This window comes from Coregonus lavaretus (assembly GCF_964263955.1).
Source record: "Coregonus lavaretus genome assembly, chromosome: 37".
Lineage (NCBI taxonomy): Eukaryota > Metazoa > Chordata > Actinopteri > Salmoniformes > Salmonidae > Coregonus > Coregonus lavaretus.
The window spans coordinates 8,266,959-8,285,166 of NC_140024.1; the positions used below are offsets into that span (position 1 = coordinate 8,266,959).

At 42.6% G+C, this 18,208-nt stretch overlaps 1 protein-coding gene across 3 annotated transcripts; it reads right to left on the bottom strand.

The window, feature by feature from the left end:
* Window positions 1-707: 707 nt before the first annotated feature.
* On the bottom strand, window positions 708-18,099 carry LOC311111833 (vacuolar protein sorting-associated protein 35). Of its 3 annotated transcripts, none has more exons than XM_084154726.1 (17): window positions 17,999-18,099; window positions 17,028-17,114; window positions 16,701-16,797; window positions 16,428-16,551; window positions 16,027-16,209; window positions 15,331-15,550; window positions 13,050-13,133; window positions 12,749-12,858; window positions 12,535-12,631; window positions 12,146-12,294; window positions 10,666-10,873; window positions 4,476-4,631; window positions 4,247-4,369; window positions 3,371-3,550; window positions 2,939-3,178; window positions 2,389-2,532; window positions 708-1,835 (listed from the first exon to the last, which is right to left on the bottom strand). In XM_084154726.1, the coding sequence occupies exons 1-17, from the start codon at window positions 17,999-18,001 to the stop codon at window positions 1,656-1,658; spliced, it is 2,385 nt and encodes a 794-aa protein (XP_084010852.1). In that variant the 5' UTR covers window positions 18,002-18,099; the 3' UTR covers window positions 708-1,655. The 3 variants fall into 3 exon arrangements, with proteins under 3 accessions (XP_084010852.1, XP_084010851.1, XP_084010853.1); XM_084154725.1 differs by having other exon boundaries at window positions 17,028-17,126; XM_084154727.1 differs by having other exon boundaries at window positions 17,028-17,111; window positions 17,999-18,080.
* Between the last annotated feature and the right edge of the window lie 109 nt (window positions 18,100-18,208).

Sequence of the window (18,208 nt, forward strand, 5' to 3'; positions counted from 1 at the left end):
CATGAATATTGTTTTGTATTTATGTGTAGCCTTTGCGTGTTTGCAGATCTTACAAAGTGTATTAGTTATCTTACAACAAATGTAATGTCTGTTTTAAGTTGAACAATAAATACATGCAACAGCTCGCCTCCACTATGTTCCATACCCTTGCATCTACCTTAGACATCAGGCACCAGTGTTCAAAACCTTTTCGCAAACACACAACCTTATGTAACACATACAGTATGTTTGTCTTTATATAGGCACCAACATTTAGCTAAATGACAAAGAAAAACGTGTTTTCAGCCGTGATTGTTATTCCTTTGGCCATCAACGAGAGACTGTCTCCATTGAACAGTCACCTAGCAACAGATTAAATAAAACTCGATAACGGCCGTAGTCAGTAGATAGCTAATTGGACCTCATCTGTTAAGCATGAGCCACAACTCACAACACAACCTTGACCATCCATATTATACTGAATGGTAGAAAACACAGAAAGTGTTTCTAAAAATATAAACTTGCTAATTACCTTGTCTGTCTTTCATAATGGCACCCAGTGAGACATTATGTAAACAAGTGTCAATCCATTCACTAATGTGAATCTCCCCTTATTTGCACTTCAGTGCATCAATTCAGTAATAATAACGACTCAATATTTATTCAAAACCAGAGGCTAGTAATCTGCAGCATCACAGAAGATGGACACTAATAAAGTTATAGACATGTAGGGTTAATATCAATTTGTTTATTTGTGCAAATGACATGATATTTATTCTGTTTTTGCTGATTTACAAGTAGGTTAAACATACAATACACAGGGTTCAAAATCCAGAAGACAACGAGATTAATAGAACCCACCCCCAACAGAGATCTTTTAATCAATGTGGACATCTAAGAAATTAAGGTTAGCTGCCACTGTAGTAGCTCCAGTGACAAAGGGGTATCATACACATCAGTTCCTCCTACCACTCATCGCGATATCCAGAGCAGGTCTATGTAAAAGCATGCACCAACACACGCCGCTTAACTCTACAAATGGCTGTCAGCCACAGAAGTAAGGCTGCAACCAGAAATAAAAAAAAGCTCAAGCTAAATGAGTGAAGCCGTTGAGGAGGGCAAAGAAAAATCTACAGCCGACTGCCCAGGTGTTAGTCCGTGGAGGAGAAGGGGTTGTTGGGTCACAGCGTAAGGTCAATGGGATAACTCTCCCCAGTACGACCTAGTCATGACAGGCATTATTTAATTATTCTGCATGACCATTAAATCATGAGGACACAGACAGACAGATATGAGTAGGGGTCAAAGTTTAAACGTAAGCTTTTAATGGCTATATCTTCGCCTTCTGATGATGACGATGGACAACAGAAATGGTCAAATATGAAGGACTGACAACACGCAGGAAGTGCAAGGCAAAGTGCAGCCTGTACACCATGTATTCTCAAAAGCAACACCTTTAAATGCAACACCTTATGCTAAAAAAGGTAACATGAAATAAAAGGGGATGATAGAAGGAAAGAGTGAGAGAAGAAAAGGATAGAAAGAAAGAGCGAGATGGAAGGCAGGTGTTGTTGGTGGGGTTGGCATATTTTTCCCACTGGATGGAATACCCTGGTGTGAGTGTACATGTGTCTGTGTGTGTAAATATATATAGATATTTATAAGTGTAGCGAGCCCTACAGCACAAGGCCCTCATAAGCAGGCCCCTCGGCCTCCGGCGACTCTCTCTGCAGACGCAGGTGCTCCAGTGTGTTGTGGAAGTGTTTGTTGATCTGCTCCGTCTCCTCGCTGGCCTCCAGGTTTGGCAGGTCCTCTCTGATCTTCTGGATCAGCTGGTTCAGAACCTGGACCGTCACCTACAGGGGATCAAGACATTTAATGATTTTAAATAATTTCAAAATGGGTTGAAATAGGTGAGAAAAAAAATAACAATGTATTACCTAGATATGCAGAAATATTCAAAGTTATAAGACAAAAGTCTATAATGATTTAGGGGAAGAAATGAGGTCAGTGTCTCAAATTGTCCTGACTATGGAGTATATTCTCAGTCCCTGGAGGCCTAGTACCCTGTCTAGCTGTTAAGTGGCAGATGGGGTGTATGTCTGGGGAGAGTGGGTGGGTGAGCTGTAGCCAGTCTCCTGTCCACCCCTCCTTGCTGCGCTGGTAAATAACCACCCAAGAGTGGGCGTCCCCTTGGTGTCCTAGCAAGTCCCAACACGGTTCCAATAAACTCAGAGAACAGGGGAGATTGGATGGCTTCTCTCCAGGCAGCTCAATGTGACCGTCTGCACTTGAAGTGCGTTGAAAAGATGTCAGGATTTCATTATGCAGGCCTGGTTCTGAAAAAGCGTGTCAGGAATGAGTGGTAGTACAGACAAGGAGGACAAGAGGGAATAAATATGTAGATACCGCATCATTCTCTCTTTCGTAGAAACAGACGTATCTGTTCAGGATCTCAATGAAGAGCTGCACTTGCAATGATGGGTCCATGCACTGGTTGGCAATTTTCAGGGCCTTCTTTAAGCACTCCATCACCCTCTTCCCGTCACGAATCTGAGGACAGAGACACAGTTGAGGTGTAAAACTCTTCTACCACGCAGTCACACACATGCCACCTGTAATGAAGAAAGAGGATGTTGAACCTCAGAATATAAGTGTTATGTGTTCGTTATCACTTAAGCAGCAGCCAATCATAGAACAAAGAAAACCTCTTACTGCATTTCTCACGCTTCAATACTCTGATTATGTATATCATTATACACAAGGAACCTTAGAATTACAACCCTGCTTGTCATATGGGGATTTCTTTCAGAACAGAAGACAAAGCAAGGCAATCAGCCTCAAGACGTGGTTACTAGACTGCATGTCCTGTTGCTATGGTGACACCATCATCTTTAGTACTGCACTGTATTTTACACAATAATGATATATTTCTCCTCTTTGTGATCACAACCCCCACCTCCTCTCCATTCTTTTCAGTGTTGCGTCCAGACCAGAAGAGGTGTGCACAGATGCTGACGGCCCGACACTGGTCTGGCTTCTTGAGCAGTTTGGAGGCGGCGAGTGCACACTGTGTCCTCAGAGGCTCGTGGTTCTCCTCGCTGAAGCATTTCGTTCTCTCAAACGTGCCGATGATCAGCGTGATGGCTGCTAGCTGAGCCTTGGAGTCGCTGATCTCATCCTCATACAGGGAGAAGGCCTGGGGGGGGGGGGGGGGACAGTTGTATGTTATGATTCTCAGAGAAAACAGATATAGAACAATTCCTGACTGTGAAATGGATCAATGCTGCCAACAAAGGGCACAAGTAAACCTAAGGTGAAGAGGGGCAGTGACCCCTCTCCCTCCCTCTTTCCAATATTTCACATTCTCAACCCATTTTGTCCCCTGTACCTGTGACATGAACTCGTAGGCCACAGTCTCATGGTTCTCGAAGCCAATCTCTCCTGCGGCCAGCGCCCCCTGTAGGAAGAGTCTGAGGGGCAGCTCAGCCAGCTCAGCCTTGATCAGAGCACTGATGGTTTGGTGGGCAAACGAGAAGATCTTCTGGCACTTCTTCTCCCATTTATCATCCTGTGGGAGGTGTTCAACAAAGAGGAAACAGTTAAAATCCACCTTCCTGTTTATCATAAATCATCCTCTTCCTAACTTTGTAACAAAAATATATATGTATAATGAACAAAAATATAAACGCAACATGCAACAATTTCAAAGATTCTACTGAGTTACAGTTCATAGAAGGAAATCAGTCAATTGAAATAAATAAATTAGGCCCTAATCTATGGGTTTCACATGACTGGGCAGGGTGCGCAGCCATTGGTGGGCCTGGGAGGGCATAGGCCCACCCACTTGGGAGCCAGGTCCACCCACTGGGGAGCCAGGCCCAGCCAATCAGAATGAGTTTTTCCCCACAAAAAGGCTTTATTAGACAGAAATGCTCACTAACAGGCATGTAGTCCTGTGTAGCTCAGTTGGTAGAGCATGGCGCTTGCAACGCCAGGGTTGTGGGTTCGGTTCCCACGGGGGACCAGTATGAAAAAATGTATGCACTCACTAACTGTAAGTCGCTCTGGATAAGAACGTCTGCTAAATGACTAAAATGTAAATGTAAACAAATTAGTGCACAACATTTGAGATAAATAAGCTTTTTGTGTGTATGGAACATTTCTGGGATCTTATATTTCAGCTAATGAAACATGGGACCAACACTTTACATGTTGCGTTTATATGTTTGTTCAGTATAGTTAGGGGAAGGGTCACATGACATACTGATGAAGAGTTCTCTTTGTAGCGGAAAGCCAGCTGATAGGCAGCAAACACCAGCGGTGGAAGAGTGTAGCGAATCCTCTGGTTCCCCCCAGCACCAAAGTGCTTCCTGGCTGTATTCAGGATCTGAAGAACATGACGGAGACCACCATTAACATATGCCATAAAACACATCTCCTGAAAACACATGGATACTGTGACGGAATTCAACTGTATGGGAAGCAAAGCTTACCAGATACTGTTGGTCAGGGTCGTCGGAAAGCAGCAGATGGATGAAGCGACCCACAAGGCTCTGCTCCTCAGCAAAGTCCTCTGGGTCTGGGTCTTCAGCGGGCTGGTCTGGCTGGTCCTGGATCAGTGTCGACACCAGGGTCAGGATGGCATCCACCTTGAGGGAGAGAGAAAGCGTTGCTTCAGAAGTGAGATATTTACAGTGCTTTCAGAAAGTACTCACACCCCTTGACTTTTTCCACATATTGTTGTTAAAGCCTGAAATAAAAATTGATCAAATTGAGATTGTGTCACTGGCCTACACACACAATACCCCATAATGTAAAAGTGGACTTTTGTTTTAAATCTTAAATGTCTTGAGTCAATAAGTATTAAATTCCTTTGTTATGTCAAGCCTAAATTAGTACAGGAGTAAAAATGTGCTTAACAAGTTGCATGGAATGAAAGTAAAAAAAAAGCAGACATTGAATATCCCTTTGAGCATAGTGAAGTTATCAATTACACTTTGGATAGTGTATCAATACACCCAGTCACTATAAAGATACAGGCGTCCTTCTTAACGCAGTTGCCGGAAAGGAAGGAAAACGCTCAGGGATTTCACCATGAGGTTAATTTTAAAACAGTTTAATGGCTGTGATAGGAGAAAGCTGAGGATGGATCAACAACATTGTAGTTACTCTAGAATACTAACCTAAATGACAGAGTGAAAAGAAGGAAGCCTGTACAGAATACAAAAATATTCCAAAACATGCATCCTGTTTGCAATAAGGCACTAAATAAATACTGCTTAAAATGTGGCAAAGAAATTCACTTTTTGTCCTGAATACAAAGAGTTATGTTTGGGGCAAATCCAACACAACACACTCTTCATATTTTCAAGCATGGTTGTGGCTGCATCATGTTATGGGTATGCTTGTCATCAGGAAGGACTAGGGAGTTATTTAGGATAAAAAGCTGTCATCAAGGCAAAGGGTGGCTATTTGAAGAATCTTAAATATAAAATATATTTTGATTTGTTTAACACTTTCTTTGTTACTACATAATTCCATATGTGTTATTTCATAGTTTTGATGTCTTCACTATTATTCTACAAGGTAGAAAATAGTAAAAATAAAGAAAAACCCTTGAATGAGTAGGTGTTCTAAAACTTTTGACCGGTAGCGTACACTGGAGTTGCTTACCAAGAAGTCATTGAATGTTCCCAAGTGGCCTAGTTACAGTTTTGCCAAATTGTCTTGAAACTCTATGGCAAGACTTGAAAATGGCTGTCTAGCAAATGATCAACAACCAACTTGACAGAACATGAAGAATTTAAAAAAAGAATAAAATGGGCAAATATTGTTCAATCCAGGTATGCAAAGCTCTTAGAGACTTACCCAAAAACACTCACAGCTGTAATCGCTGCCAAAGGTGATTCTAACATGTATTGACTCATGGGGTTGAATACTTACAGTGGGGAAAAAAAGTATTTAGTCAGCCACCAATTGTGCAAGTTCTCCCACTTAAAAAGATGAAAGAGGCCTGTAATTTTCATCATAGGTACACGTCAACTATGACAGACAAAAGGAGAATTTTTTTCTCCAGAAAATCACATTGTAGGATTTTTAATGAATTTATTTGCAAATTATGGTGGAAAATAAGTATTTGGTCAATAACAAAAGTTTCTCAATACTTTGTTATATACCCTTTGTTGGCAATGACACAGGTCAAACGTTTTCTGTAAGTCTTCACAAGGTTTTCACACACTGTTGCTGGTATTTTGGCCCATTCCTCCATGCAGATCTCCTCTAGAGCAGTGATGTTTTGGGGCTGTCGCTGGGCAACACAGACTTTCAACTCCCTCCAAAGATTTTCTATGGGGTTGAGATCTGGAGACTGGCTAGGCCACTCCAGGACCTTGAAATGCTTCTTACGAAGCCACTCCTTCGTTGCCCGGGCGGTGTGTTTGGGATCATTGTCATGCTGAAAGACCCAGCCACGTTTCATCTTCAATGCCCTTGCTGATGGAAGGAGGTTTTCACTCAAAATCTCACGATACATGGCCCCATTCATTCTTTCCTTTACACGGATCAGTCGTCCTGGTCCCTTTGCAGAAAAACAGCCCCAAAGCATGATGTTTCCACCCCCATGCTTCACAGTAGGTATGGTGTTCTTTGGATGCAACTCAGCATTCTTTGTCCTCCAAACACGACGAGTTGAGTTTTTACCAAAAAGTTCTATTTTGGTTTCATCTGACCATATGACATTCTCCCAATCCTCTTCTGGATCATCCAAATGCACTCTAGCAAACTTCAGACGGGCCTGGACATGTACTGGCTTAAGCAGGGGGACACGTCTGGCACGGCAGGATTTGAGTCCCTGGCGGCGTAGTGTGTTACTGATGGTAGGCTTTGTTAGTTTGGTCCCAGCTCTCTGCAGGTCATTCACTAGGTCCCCCCGTGTGGTTCTGGGATTTTTGCTCACCGTTCTTGTGATCATTTTGACCACACGGGGTGAGATCTTGCGTGGAGCCCCAGATCGAGGGAGATTATCAGTGGTCTTGTATGTCTTCCATTTCCTAATAATTGCTCCCACAGTTGATTTCTTCAAACCAAGCTGCTTACCTATTGCAGATTCAGTCTTCCCAGCCTGGTGCAGGTCTACAATTTTGTTTCTGGTGTCCTTTGACAGCTCTTTGGTCTTGGCCATAGTGGAGTTTGGAGTGTGACTGTTTGAGGTTGTGGACAGGTGTCTTTTATACTGATAACAAGTTCAAACAGGTGCCATTAATACAGGTAACGAGTGGAGGACAGAGGAGCCTCTTAAAGAAGAAGTTACAGGTCTGTGAGAGACAGAAATCTTGCTTGTTTGTAGGTGACCAAATACTTATTTTCCACCATAATTTGCAAATAAATTCATTAAAAATCCTACAATGTGATTTTCTGGCAAAAATTCTCAATTTGTCTGTCATAGTTGACGTGTACCTATGATGAAAATTACAGGCCTCTCTCATCTTTTTAAGTGGGAGAACTTGCACAATTGGTGGCTGACTAAATACTTTTTTCCCCCACTGTATCTAATCAAGATATATACACTACCGTTCAAAAGTTTGGGGTCACTTAGAAATGTCCTTGTTTTCGAAAGAAAAGCAATTTTTTTGTCCATTAAATTAACATCAAATTGATCAGAAATACAGTGTAGACATTGTTAATGTTGTAAATGGCTATTGTAGCTGGAAACGGCTGATTTTCAATGGAATATCTACATAGGCGTACAGAGGCCCATTATCAGCAACCATCAGTCCTGTGTTCCAATGGCAAGTTGTGTTTGCTAATCCGAGTTTATCATTTTAAAAAGGCTAATTGATTATTAGAAAACCCTTTTGCAATTATGTTAGCACAGCTGAAAACTGTTGTGCTGATTAAAGAAGCAATAAAACTGGCTTTCTTGAGACTAGTTGAGTATCTGGAGCATCAGCAATTGTGGGTTCGATTACAGGCTCAAAATGACCAGAAACAAAGAACTTTCTTCTGAAACTCGTCAGTCTATTATTGTTCTGAGAAATGAAGGCTATTCCATGCGAGAAATTGCCAAGAAACTGAAGTTCTCGTACAACGCTGTGTACTACTCCCTTCACAGAACAGCGCAAACTGGCTCTAACCAGAATAAAAAGAGGAGTGGGAGGCCCCGGTGCACAACTGAGCAAGAGGACAACTACATTAGTGTGTCTAGTTTGAGAAACAGACGCCTCACAGGTCCTCAACTGGCAGCTTCATTAAATAGTACCCGCAAAACACCAGTCTCAACATCAACAGTGAAGAGGCGACTCTGGGATGCTGACCTTCTAGGCAGAGTTGCAAAGAAAAAGCCATATCAAAGACTGGCCAATAAAAAGAAAAGATTAAAATTGGCAAAATAACACAGACACTGGACAGAGAAAGATTGGAAAAAAGTGTTATGGACAGACAAATCGAAGTTTGAGGTGTTCGGATCACAAAGAAGAACATTTGTGAGACGCAGACCAAATGAAAAGATGCTGGAGGAGTGCTTGATGCCATCTGTCAAGCATGGTGGAGGCAATGTGATGGTCTGGGGGTGCTTTGGTGGTGGTAAAGTGGGAGATTTGTACAGGGTAAAAGGGATCTTGAGAAGGAAGGCTATCACTCCATTTTGCAACGCCATGCCATACCCTGTGGACGGCGCTTGATTGGAGCCAATTTCCTCCTACAACAGGACAATGACCCAAAGCACAGCTCCAAACTATGCAAGACCTATTTAGGGAAGAAGCAGTCAGCTGGTATTCTGTCTATAATGGAGTGGCCAGCACCGTCACTGGATCTCAACCCTATTGAGCTGTTGTGGGAGCAGCTTGACCGTATGGTACGTAAGAAGTGCCCATCAAGCCAATCCAACTTGTGGGAGGTGCTTCAGGAAGCATTGGGTGAAATCTCTTCAGATTACCTCAACAAATTGACAACTAGAATGCCAAAGGTCTGCAATGCTGTAATTGCTGCAAATGGATGATTCTTTGACGAAAGCAAAGTTTGAAGGACACAATTATTATTTTTATTAAAAATCCTTATTTCTAACCTTGTCAATGACTACATTTCCTATGCATTTTGCTATATTTCCTATTCAAACTCATTTCATGTATGTTTTCATGGAAAACAAGGAAATGTCTAAGTGACCCCAAACTTTTGAATGGTAGTGTATATATTTATATATATACAGTGGGGAGCTTTTCTGCAAAGGGGACAGGACGACTGCACCGTATTGAGAGGAGGATGGATGGGGCCATGTATCGTGAGATCTTGGCCAACAACCTCCTTCCCTCAGTAAGAGCATTGAAGATGGGTCGTGGCTGGGTCTTCCAGCATGACAACGACCCGAAACACACAGCCAGGGCAACTAAGGAGTGGCTCCGTAAGAAGCATCTCAAGATCCTGGAGTGGCCTAGCCAGTCTCCAGACCTGAACCCAATAGAAAATCTTTGGAGGGAGCTGAAAGTCCGTATTGCCCATCGACAGCCCCGAAACCTGAAGGATCTGGAGAAGGTCTGTATGGAGGAGTGGGCCAAAATCCCTGCTGCAGTGTGTGCAAACCTGGTCAAGACCTACAGGAAACGTATGATCTCTGTAATTGCAAACAAAGGATTCTGTACCAAATATTAAGTTCTGCTTTTCTGATGTATCAAATACTTATGTCATGCAATAAAATGCAAATGAATTACTTAAAAATCATACAATGTGATTTTCTGGATTTTTGTTTTAGATTCCGTCTCTCACAGTTGAAGTGTACCTATGATAAAAATGACAGACCTCTACATGCTTTGTAAGTAGGAAAACCTGCAAAATCGGCAGTGTATCAAATACTTGTTCTCCCCACTGTATTTTTTAACAATTTCAAAATCATAGAATTTTCCACTTTGACATGAAGAAAATGCAATTAAATAAACAAAAAATCAAGTCAAGGGGTGTAAATACTTGTAAAATGTAAAAAGTCAAGGGGTGTAAATACTTTCTGAAGGCACTGTATTTTTACATTTTAGTCATTTAGCAAACGCTCTTATCCAGAGCGACTTACAGTTAGTGAGTGCATAAATATTTCATACTGGCCCCCCGTGGGAATCGAACCCACAACCCTGGCGTTGCAAGCGCCATGCTCTACCAACTGAGCTACAGGAGGCTACATCAATAAGCTTTCTTGAGCAGACTGGAGAGGGCAATAGCAGCAACAAAAATCAACAGACTGCAAGTGTATTATAATAGAGTTGAAGTTATAACATGGTCAAAAAGGTACGTTTGAGAGAAAGGCGTTTAAAAAGGCCTCTTATGGCATTACTGGGAAATCAATGTTCTCCTGGTGCATTACTGGGAAATCAATGTTCTCCTGGAGTCCCACTAAGAGCTCTGAATCATGGTTCACATTGACCTTTTCCAAATAGAAAAGTTAGAAAAGGTTATTATGACTTGAACAGCCAATATCTTGAAGAGAGTTGATGAAAATAAGTAGGCAGACTGCTTGGAAGTATACAATACAAAGAGCCTTTTGTTGATGCTTACCTGAACAGATAAAGTAAGGTAAAAAAGAGCTGAACAACAAGAAAACACTTATGAAAAAGAACACAGCTCAATGTGTAATGTGCAAAAATATAAGTAAGTAGCACATATCAGTGTGTGTGTGTGTGCGTTGGTGTGTGTGTGTGTACTGACCTGCTCCTGGGATATAATGGTGGTGTTGTAGTCCAGAGTGTTGCTCAGGACGTAACAGCTCATGCTTTTGCGGGACTCATAATCAAAGTACTCGAAGAGTGGAGGGAAGTGCTTAAGCTGCAGAACAGTCAGAATGTTGTTGTAGGTGTCCACTGGGATCTTCAGCAGCCTAGTCAACTCTTTCGAGACCGCGCTACTGGTTGCAATGCTTTGAAAAGGGGGGAGACAATAGAGTTGAGAATGAAAATACTGCAGTAGCTACAGCAGTTTCCTTTGTCAGCTATCTATGAAAATATATTAACTTCCAAACATCACATGATGGCTGCAAAACAAATGCATTTTTATCTATTTTTGGTCTAAAGCAAAAAGGGACATTCATTAAGCCATTACCTAAAACTTCTTACAGAGATTTGAGATCATAGATTGGGATAATAAACTTTTCACTATTAATTTCTTATTTCTATTCGTTAGTGATTTGATGGGAAAATGTACTCTGCAACCGGCTTTCTTTTCAGATTTGTGAACTTTTCCGTCTCAAGTATGGCTGAACAAAGCGCTGTAGCCTACACTAGCACTTTGCTGAAGAATTAGGTTTTTCTACCGTCTAGGGGTTGTTTGTTCAGCAAGCTTTTAATGCAACATACTACAGAAAAGGTCGACATTTAGACATTCGAAAGCTTTAGTACTTCACAGCAGGCTGGGACTCATAGGCGTAGGCTATGATAAACTAATCAGGGGTCGCATTAGAGTTCAGAAATCTGCATTTTACTAAACGCAGACCATCAAAAAACATGCGTTTTACACCATTTCACCTGTGATTTATATTGTAAGTCAACAGTGATTTTTTGCTTCAATAGTGATCAGGGGTGTGCAACTAAAGTTTTCCTTCACAGAAACACATTCGGCAGAAAATAGCTTCATTTTCATCAGATGACAACAGAAGTGGAACACTATTTGGAAAAAGCAAGGTATGTTTTGCAAAAACGATGCATGGCCATCATATTTCTAATGTTTATCATAGAAAGAATGTAGTCAGCTACATTTCCTAATGTTTTGCTTGCAGTTAGTCTTGCATTTTACCGTAGAAAAGTAGGCTACACCGAGAGGGGTAGCAACACATCAGTTAGAGTGCTGTCTGCTGCTAGAATGCACATTCATGAATTCTCATCAGAGTGGAGAAGTGCAACTAAAGTAAAAAATCTGTCTGATGACCAGCAGAAATTACAATAAGAAGCATTTTAGATCTGCGTTTACAAAACGCAGCAAGATATTTCTTATGCGTTTTATATTTTTTTCTGCGTGAAAAACACAGAATTCGGAGTTAACGTAACCCCAGCTAATATAATTTGATTTTAATTTCCATTCATGTATATCTTTGGTCTGATGCCACGTTGAATTCCTCTACCAAACAAAGGAGGACCAGAACTATCCAGATGATCAACTATGTAACACTGAGATGGGGACATGGCAGTGCTCTTACTGCTCCAGGTTGAGCTTGTTGAAGATCTCCACTGTGCTCTCCAACACCTTGTCCACATAGTCCACCCGGTCAGGGTAGCACTTCATGGCCAGGTTGATGAGGGACACCTGTAGTGAGACCACATCCTCCGAAGGCATGTCCTGGCGGGACTGGGTGGAAAACATGAAATACAAAATATGTAATAACATATAATGTAGCCTACTTCAGCTGAATTACTTAAACCGAGAGGAAAACCAGATCTAGATTTCGTGCCTGAATTTGTCTTTTGAGCGAGAGATATCAATACAGCAAAACAATATCTGCAGGGGAATTTCTAACGAGCAAATCAATGGGAACATGGATTACCAAGAGAGGAGAAAAAAAGAGTAAATCCTTTCTCCATCATGTACCTGTATAACTGTGGCTACTTGTTGGGAGAAAATATCAAACAGTTTGATTTCAGCAGGGATTCCAGGTCCATCTTCTCGGTGAGCAAACAAAGCCAGTCTAAAACAGAGAAGACAAATCACGTCAGTGGGCTTCAATACAATACCAAGGACAATTGCAATCCTGTATGTAGTGTGCTGATTGAACTGAAATCATATGTAGCCGAGATTACATCACCTATCAATGAGAGCGATGATGATGTTTTTGACATTGACGTGCTGATGCAGGTCGGCACAGGAACGAAGGAATAGGTTCAGTGTCTGAAGGTGGAACTCATCAGGGAAAACCTGTTATAGAAGAGGAGAAGGGCCAGAGACAGCAGGGTGACTCCTCTACCATGTGACCAGTCTATGTGATGAATCAGTAATAGTAAATGGGTTGCATTTCCTACTACAGACCTTGACGCAATGACAAACTGGAAAAAGAAACCCACCATGACATAAATAGTTGCTGCTGTTGATATGAGAACAGTAGTTACCTGAATGATGCACTCCATGAGATATTCTTGAGCCAGGGAATCTCTGCAGTTCACCACCTGCTCTAGGACACCGGACAGCACAATCTGGGGAGAAAAATAACCCAAATACAATGTAACACAGTGGGCATCCTCTCTAGATATAAGGGACTTATGTATTTGTTTATTTTCTGCAGGTTGTAATACGTATTCAATGTAATATTTTATCCGATGTTGAATCCTTCTTTGCCAAACATAATTTCTAAGGTTAAGTAGATATAATAGCAAATAGAAATAAAACAACAAAAGAGGTGCTCAGGGTTAAGAACCCCTCTCAGAGCTTGACATGGATAATCTTCTCCAGTCTCCACGCCCTCAGCTAGACAAACAGCAAAGGCTAAACCCTACGTAATTCTACAGGTGCTCTTTATTCTATAACAGTGCATGCTGTGCTCCTATTCTCCTCTGCATGGCATGATGCTCTCAATTCAAGTACATGAATACATTTGCAAGCCAATATCTGAGTGGCAAAAAAACATACTGATTAATTTTAACTACAGTCTTCACGTCAGTTTCAGATTCATCAGTACATTAGCATTCAGAGTTAATGTCAAGCGTTCCACTGTACTTCTAGTACATGCAAATGTACAGCTCTTGACATGGAGATATATATATATATATATATATATATATATATATATATATATATATATACACACTGCTCAAAAAAATAGTGGGAACACTTAAACAACACAATGTAACTCCAAGTCAATCACACTTCTGTGAAATCAAACTATCCACTTAGGAAGCAACACTGATTGACAATAAATTTCACATGCTGTTGTGCAAATGGAATAGAGAACAGGTGGAAATTATAGGCAATTAGCAAGACACCCCCAATAAAGGACTGGTTTTGCAGGTGGTGACCACAGACCACTTCTCAGTTCCTATGCTTCCTGGCTGATGTTTTGGTCACTTTTGAATGCCGGCGGTGCTTTCATTCTAGTGGTAGCATGAGACGGAGTCTACAACCCACACAAGTGGCTCAGGTAGTGCAGCTCATTCAGGATGGCACATCAATGCGAGCTGTGGCAAGAAGGTTTGCTGTGTCTGTCAGCGTAGTGTCCAGAGCATGGAGGCGCTACCAGGAGACAGGCCAGTACATCAGGAGACGTGGAGGAGGCCGTAGGAGGGCAACAACCCAGCAGCAGGACTGCTACCTCCGCCTTTGTGCAAGGAGGAGCAGGAGGAGCACTGCCAGTGCCCAAGTGTGCATGTGTCTGCTCAAACGGTCAGAAACAAACTCCATGAGGGTGGTATGAGGGCCCGACGTCCACAGGTGGGGGTTGTGCTTACAGCCCAACACCGTGCAGGACGTTTGGCATTTGCCAGAGAACACCAAGATTGGCAAATTCGCCACTGGCGCCCTGTGCACTTCACAGATGAAAGCAGGTTCACACTGAGCACGTGACAGACGTGACAGTCTGGAGACGCCGTGGAGAACGTTCTGCTGCCTGCAACATCCTCCAGCATGACCGGTTTGGCGGTGGGTCAGTCATGGTGTGGGGTGGCATTTCTTTGGGGGGCCGCACAGCCCTCCATGTGCTCGCCAGAGGTAGCCTGACTGCCATTAGGTACCGAGATGAGATCCTCAGAACCCTTGTGAGACCATATGCTGGTGCGGTTGGCCCTGGGTTCCTCCTAATGCAAGATAATGCTAGACCTCATGTGGCTGGAGTGTGACAGCAGTTCCTGCAAGAGGAAGGCATTGATGCTATGGACTGGCCCGCCCGTTCCCCAGATCTGAATCCAATTGAGCACATCTGGGACATCATGTCTCGCTCCATCCACCAACGCCACGTTGCACCACAGACTGTCCAGGAGTTGGCGGATGCTTTAGTCCAGGTCTGGGAGGAGATCCCTCAGGAGACCATCCGCCACCTCATCAGGAGCATGCCCAGGCGTTGTAGGGAGGTCATACAGGCACGTGGAGGCCACACACACTACTGAGCCTCATTTTGACTTGTTTTAAGGACATTACATCAAAGTTGGATGAGCCTGTAGTGTGGTTTTCCACTTTAATTTTGAGGGTGACTCCAAATCCAGACCTCCATGGGTTGATAAATTTGATTTCCATTGATAATTTTTGTGTGATTTTGTTGTCAGCACATTCAACTATGTAAAGAAAAAAGTATTTAATAAGATTATTTCATTCATTCAGATCTAGGATGTGTTATTGTAGTGTTCCCTTAATTTTTTTGAGCAGTATATATATATATATATATGCAGACATGTAAACACAAACCTGTTTATACTTTTCCACGTTAACCCCCTCCAGCTGGCTGAGCCGAACCAGGTTGGTCCCGACCAGGATGCGCAGCTCCTGCCTCTCCTTCTCCCTCTTCTCCCTGTCTCGGCTGTGGCCCTGGTGCTGCATGCGCACCCACAGCTTATTCATCTCAGCAAAGTTCAGCAGCACAAAGTCAATGGAGTCGTTAATGTCTCCCGTCATCGCATCCTCCCCTCTGGAAAGACAGAGACGAGGACCAAAAGTTACAGAAGTTCTGCCTCGTTAAGTGGAGTACGATATAGCAAAAGGAAGTATATAGGCCGTTTCATTAAATCAATAACTGAACTGTCACATTGAAACACCTTCTGGGATGATTGCTAAACAATGCGCTCAAATCTCTTTCAATAATAGGACGGACACAACATAATGACAATGTCTGATTAACACACTGCGAGGCCTGGATGGAGAGTGGGAATCAGTCGATGAGAATGAGTGAGGGGCAGCTCAGGAGGGGAGCCCCATGAGGAGAGATTGGGAGAATCTCAATTGCATACTCCTCGCGTCCTCTCTCCTCACCTCTTTCTCAAAACCCATTGGGTGAGAAAGCCAGAGGTCCCTCCCCTTTGACCTTCTCCTCCAATGGGTTTTGTGAAGGAGGTGAGGAGAGAATACGCAAGGAGTATGCAATTAAGATTCTCCCTTTGTTCTTACTCTAGCTGCTCCCCGTCGTCAGGCAAGATGTTGCGGGTGCACTGCAGCAGGTAGTTTCTGAGGAACAGGCCTCTCAGCGGGTGCTGCACCCCACGACACATCTCCACCAGGTCCTTCAGGATGTCCTTACGCGACTGAGGGAAGGAGCGAACATACACCACCCCCACAGTGATCAGCAGGTAACTGGGGAGAGAGGAAGGGGGGGCTCATTACTTGACCTGTTTCCTATTCCTCTAGGGTCAAGCTCCCTCATCTGGTTTGCACTGCCTAAAGAGCGCATTGTTGTCACATGATTGATCACATGTACAAGTAGGCTAGTACAAGAGAACATATGCATCTTTCCATTTACACTTCACTTTATTCACTATCTGACACAATCATTAGGGTGCTTGAGTACTCACAGTCTGGGGATGATGTTCCCTGCATATTGAACCAGCTCATAGAGGTCAGCCACCTTCCTGCCCTTGGCAAACTCATCTGTCAGGTACACCTCCAGGTAGTGGAGCTCGTCAGAGATGGCCATGTCTGCACTCAGAATTAGGGACTCATAGCACAACTGTAAATAACACCAAACATGGACTTGCCTAGAACAGTCAAATGATCTGGAGAATGAGGAGAGTGCATTTTCTTATGTCTAGACCAGAGATCCATAGGTTGCAGCAGGTAAAGGATACAGAGTTCATAGTAGCTCTTTGGAGATAACATGGAGGTCCTGAGTTCCCCCAGCATGTTAGATGCATGTTTCAATGCATCCATCAGCTTGTTCTTGTCCTACGGATGGAAGTGTCAGCAATCAAACAAGTCAAGTAACAAGTCAATATGAGTATCCAGTACAGTTAGGTTAATCTCTGATACACTGCTCCAAAATATGCTGTAGTGTAACATAGTCTCTCTCATACACTGATGAGGGTCAGAGAATACAATACATATTTGCTATATTGTTAACAGAAAAGAGAAGGAAGTCAAAGGGACCCGCACAGAAGGAAATAGGCAGATCTTACCAGGCAACGCTTCATCTGAAATGACTGGACCTTGACAGCCTGCACGGCTTCATCAAGTAGCTTTTCCTGCTCATCCTGGGGTGACTGCTGTGTGGTAGGCTGAAAGACAGCACACAGAAGCTCAGAGGAATGCCATGCATGTTACGCTGACATACTCCACCATTATAGCTACATTGGTTTACAGTTACAGGGAGCAGAGACATGACATTGACTCAGATGTTCAGTAAACTGGCTATGCCCACAGGAAAATATTGAAATGATTGGTGGTACTGTACAAGCCAACATAAACATAGAGTTAGCTCATTCATAGTTATCCTAATGTAAGTGCTCTGGATGGCCTAAGATTAGAAATTGTGAAAAAAAATGTCACATACCTCATCAAGACTGTAATAGGTGCAGACTGCAAGCTAGCACTGAGTCACCAGACTATCAAGTGGTTAGCTACTGATTTGTATGCACTGTGTTCACACTAACCATGTTTATTTCTAGCTATACTGGCATTACCAGAATGAATGATCAATGACTGACAGCTGATGGCTAACCTTTCCTTAGCCATCAACTAGCTTTACATATGCTACGTTGAATTTGTATTATCTCTGATCTTTGCTAGCTACGTTAGCTAACTAACTGGCTAACGTCTAGACATTTCATGAAAATACTACTGTAGCTAACAAACTGCGCTCCTTTGACTTGGTGAAATCAGTGGCTTAACAGTAAGAGATGGAAATAATCGACCATAAGAGATGCTAGACATCAATGAATCGGTCGATTCTTCAAAAATTAAATGTGTTGACAGTTAGCCTACACAGTAGCCTTAGCCAGCTAGTAGCTTTTAGCTAGGCCGTAGCTAGTTAGCACCACCCACAATTTGAGTCTGTTTTCGAGTCTCAGTCTCAGTCATACAATCATGAAGGATTGGATGGATAATAATCAGAAGTATAAAGTGTAGCTATTTTATCATTTTAACTTACCATGATTATCAAGTTTGTATCAGCAAACTGGTAGCTAACCCTGAAATCGTTTCCCAGTCATGTGACTGCTACCCAATCCACACAGCTACCCGGTTTCCACTAGTTACCACAGCCACAATGTCATCATCGTAGAAATTCATGAAAACAAACATTTGCTTTTTGGTCTTAATTTAAGGTTAGGGTTAGGCATAGCAGTGTGGTTAAGGTTGG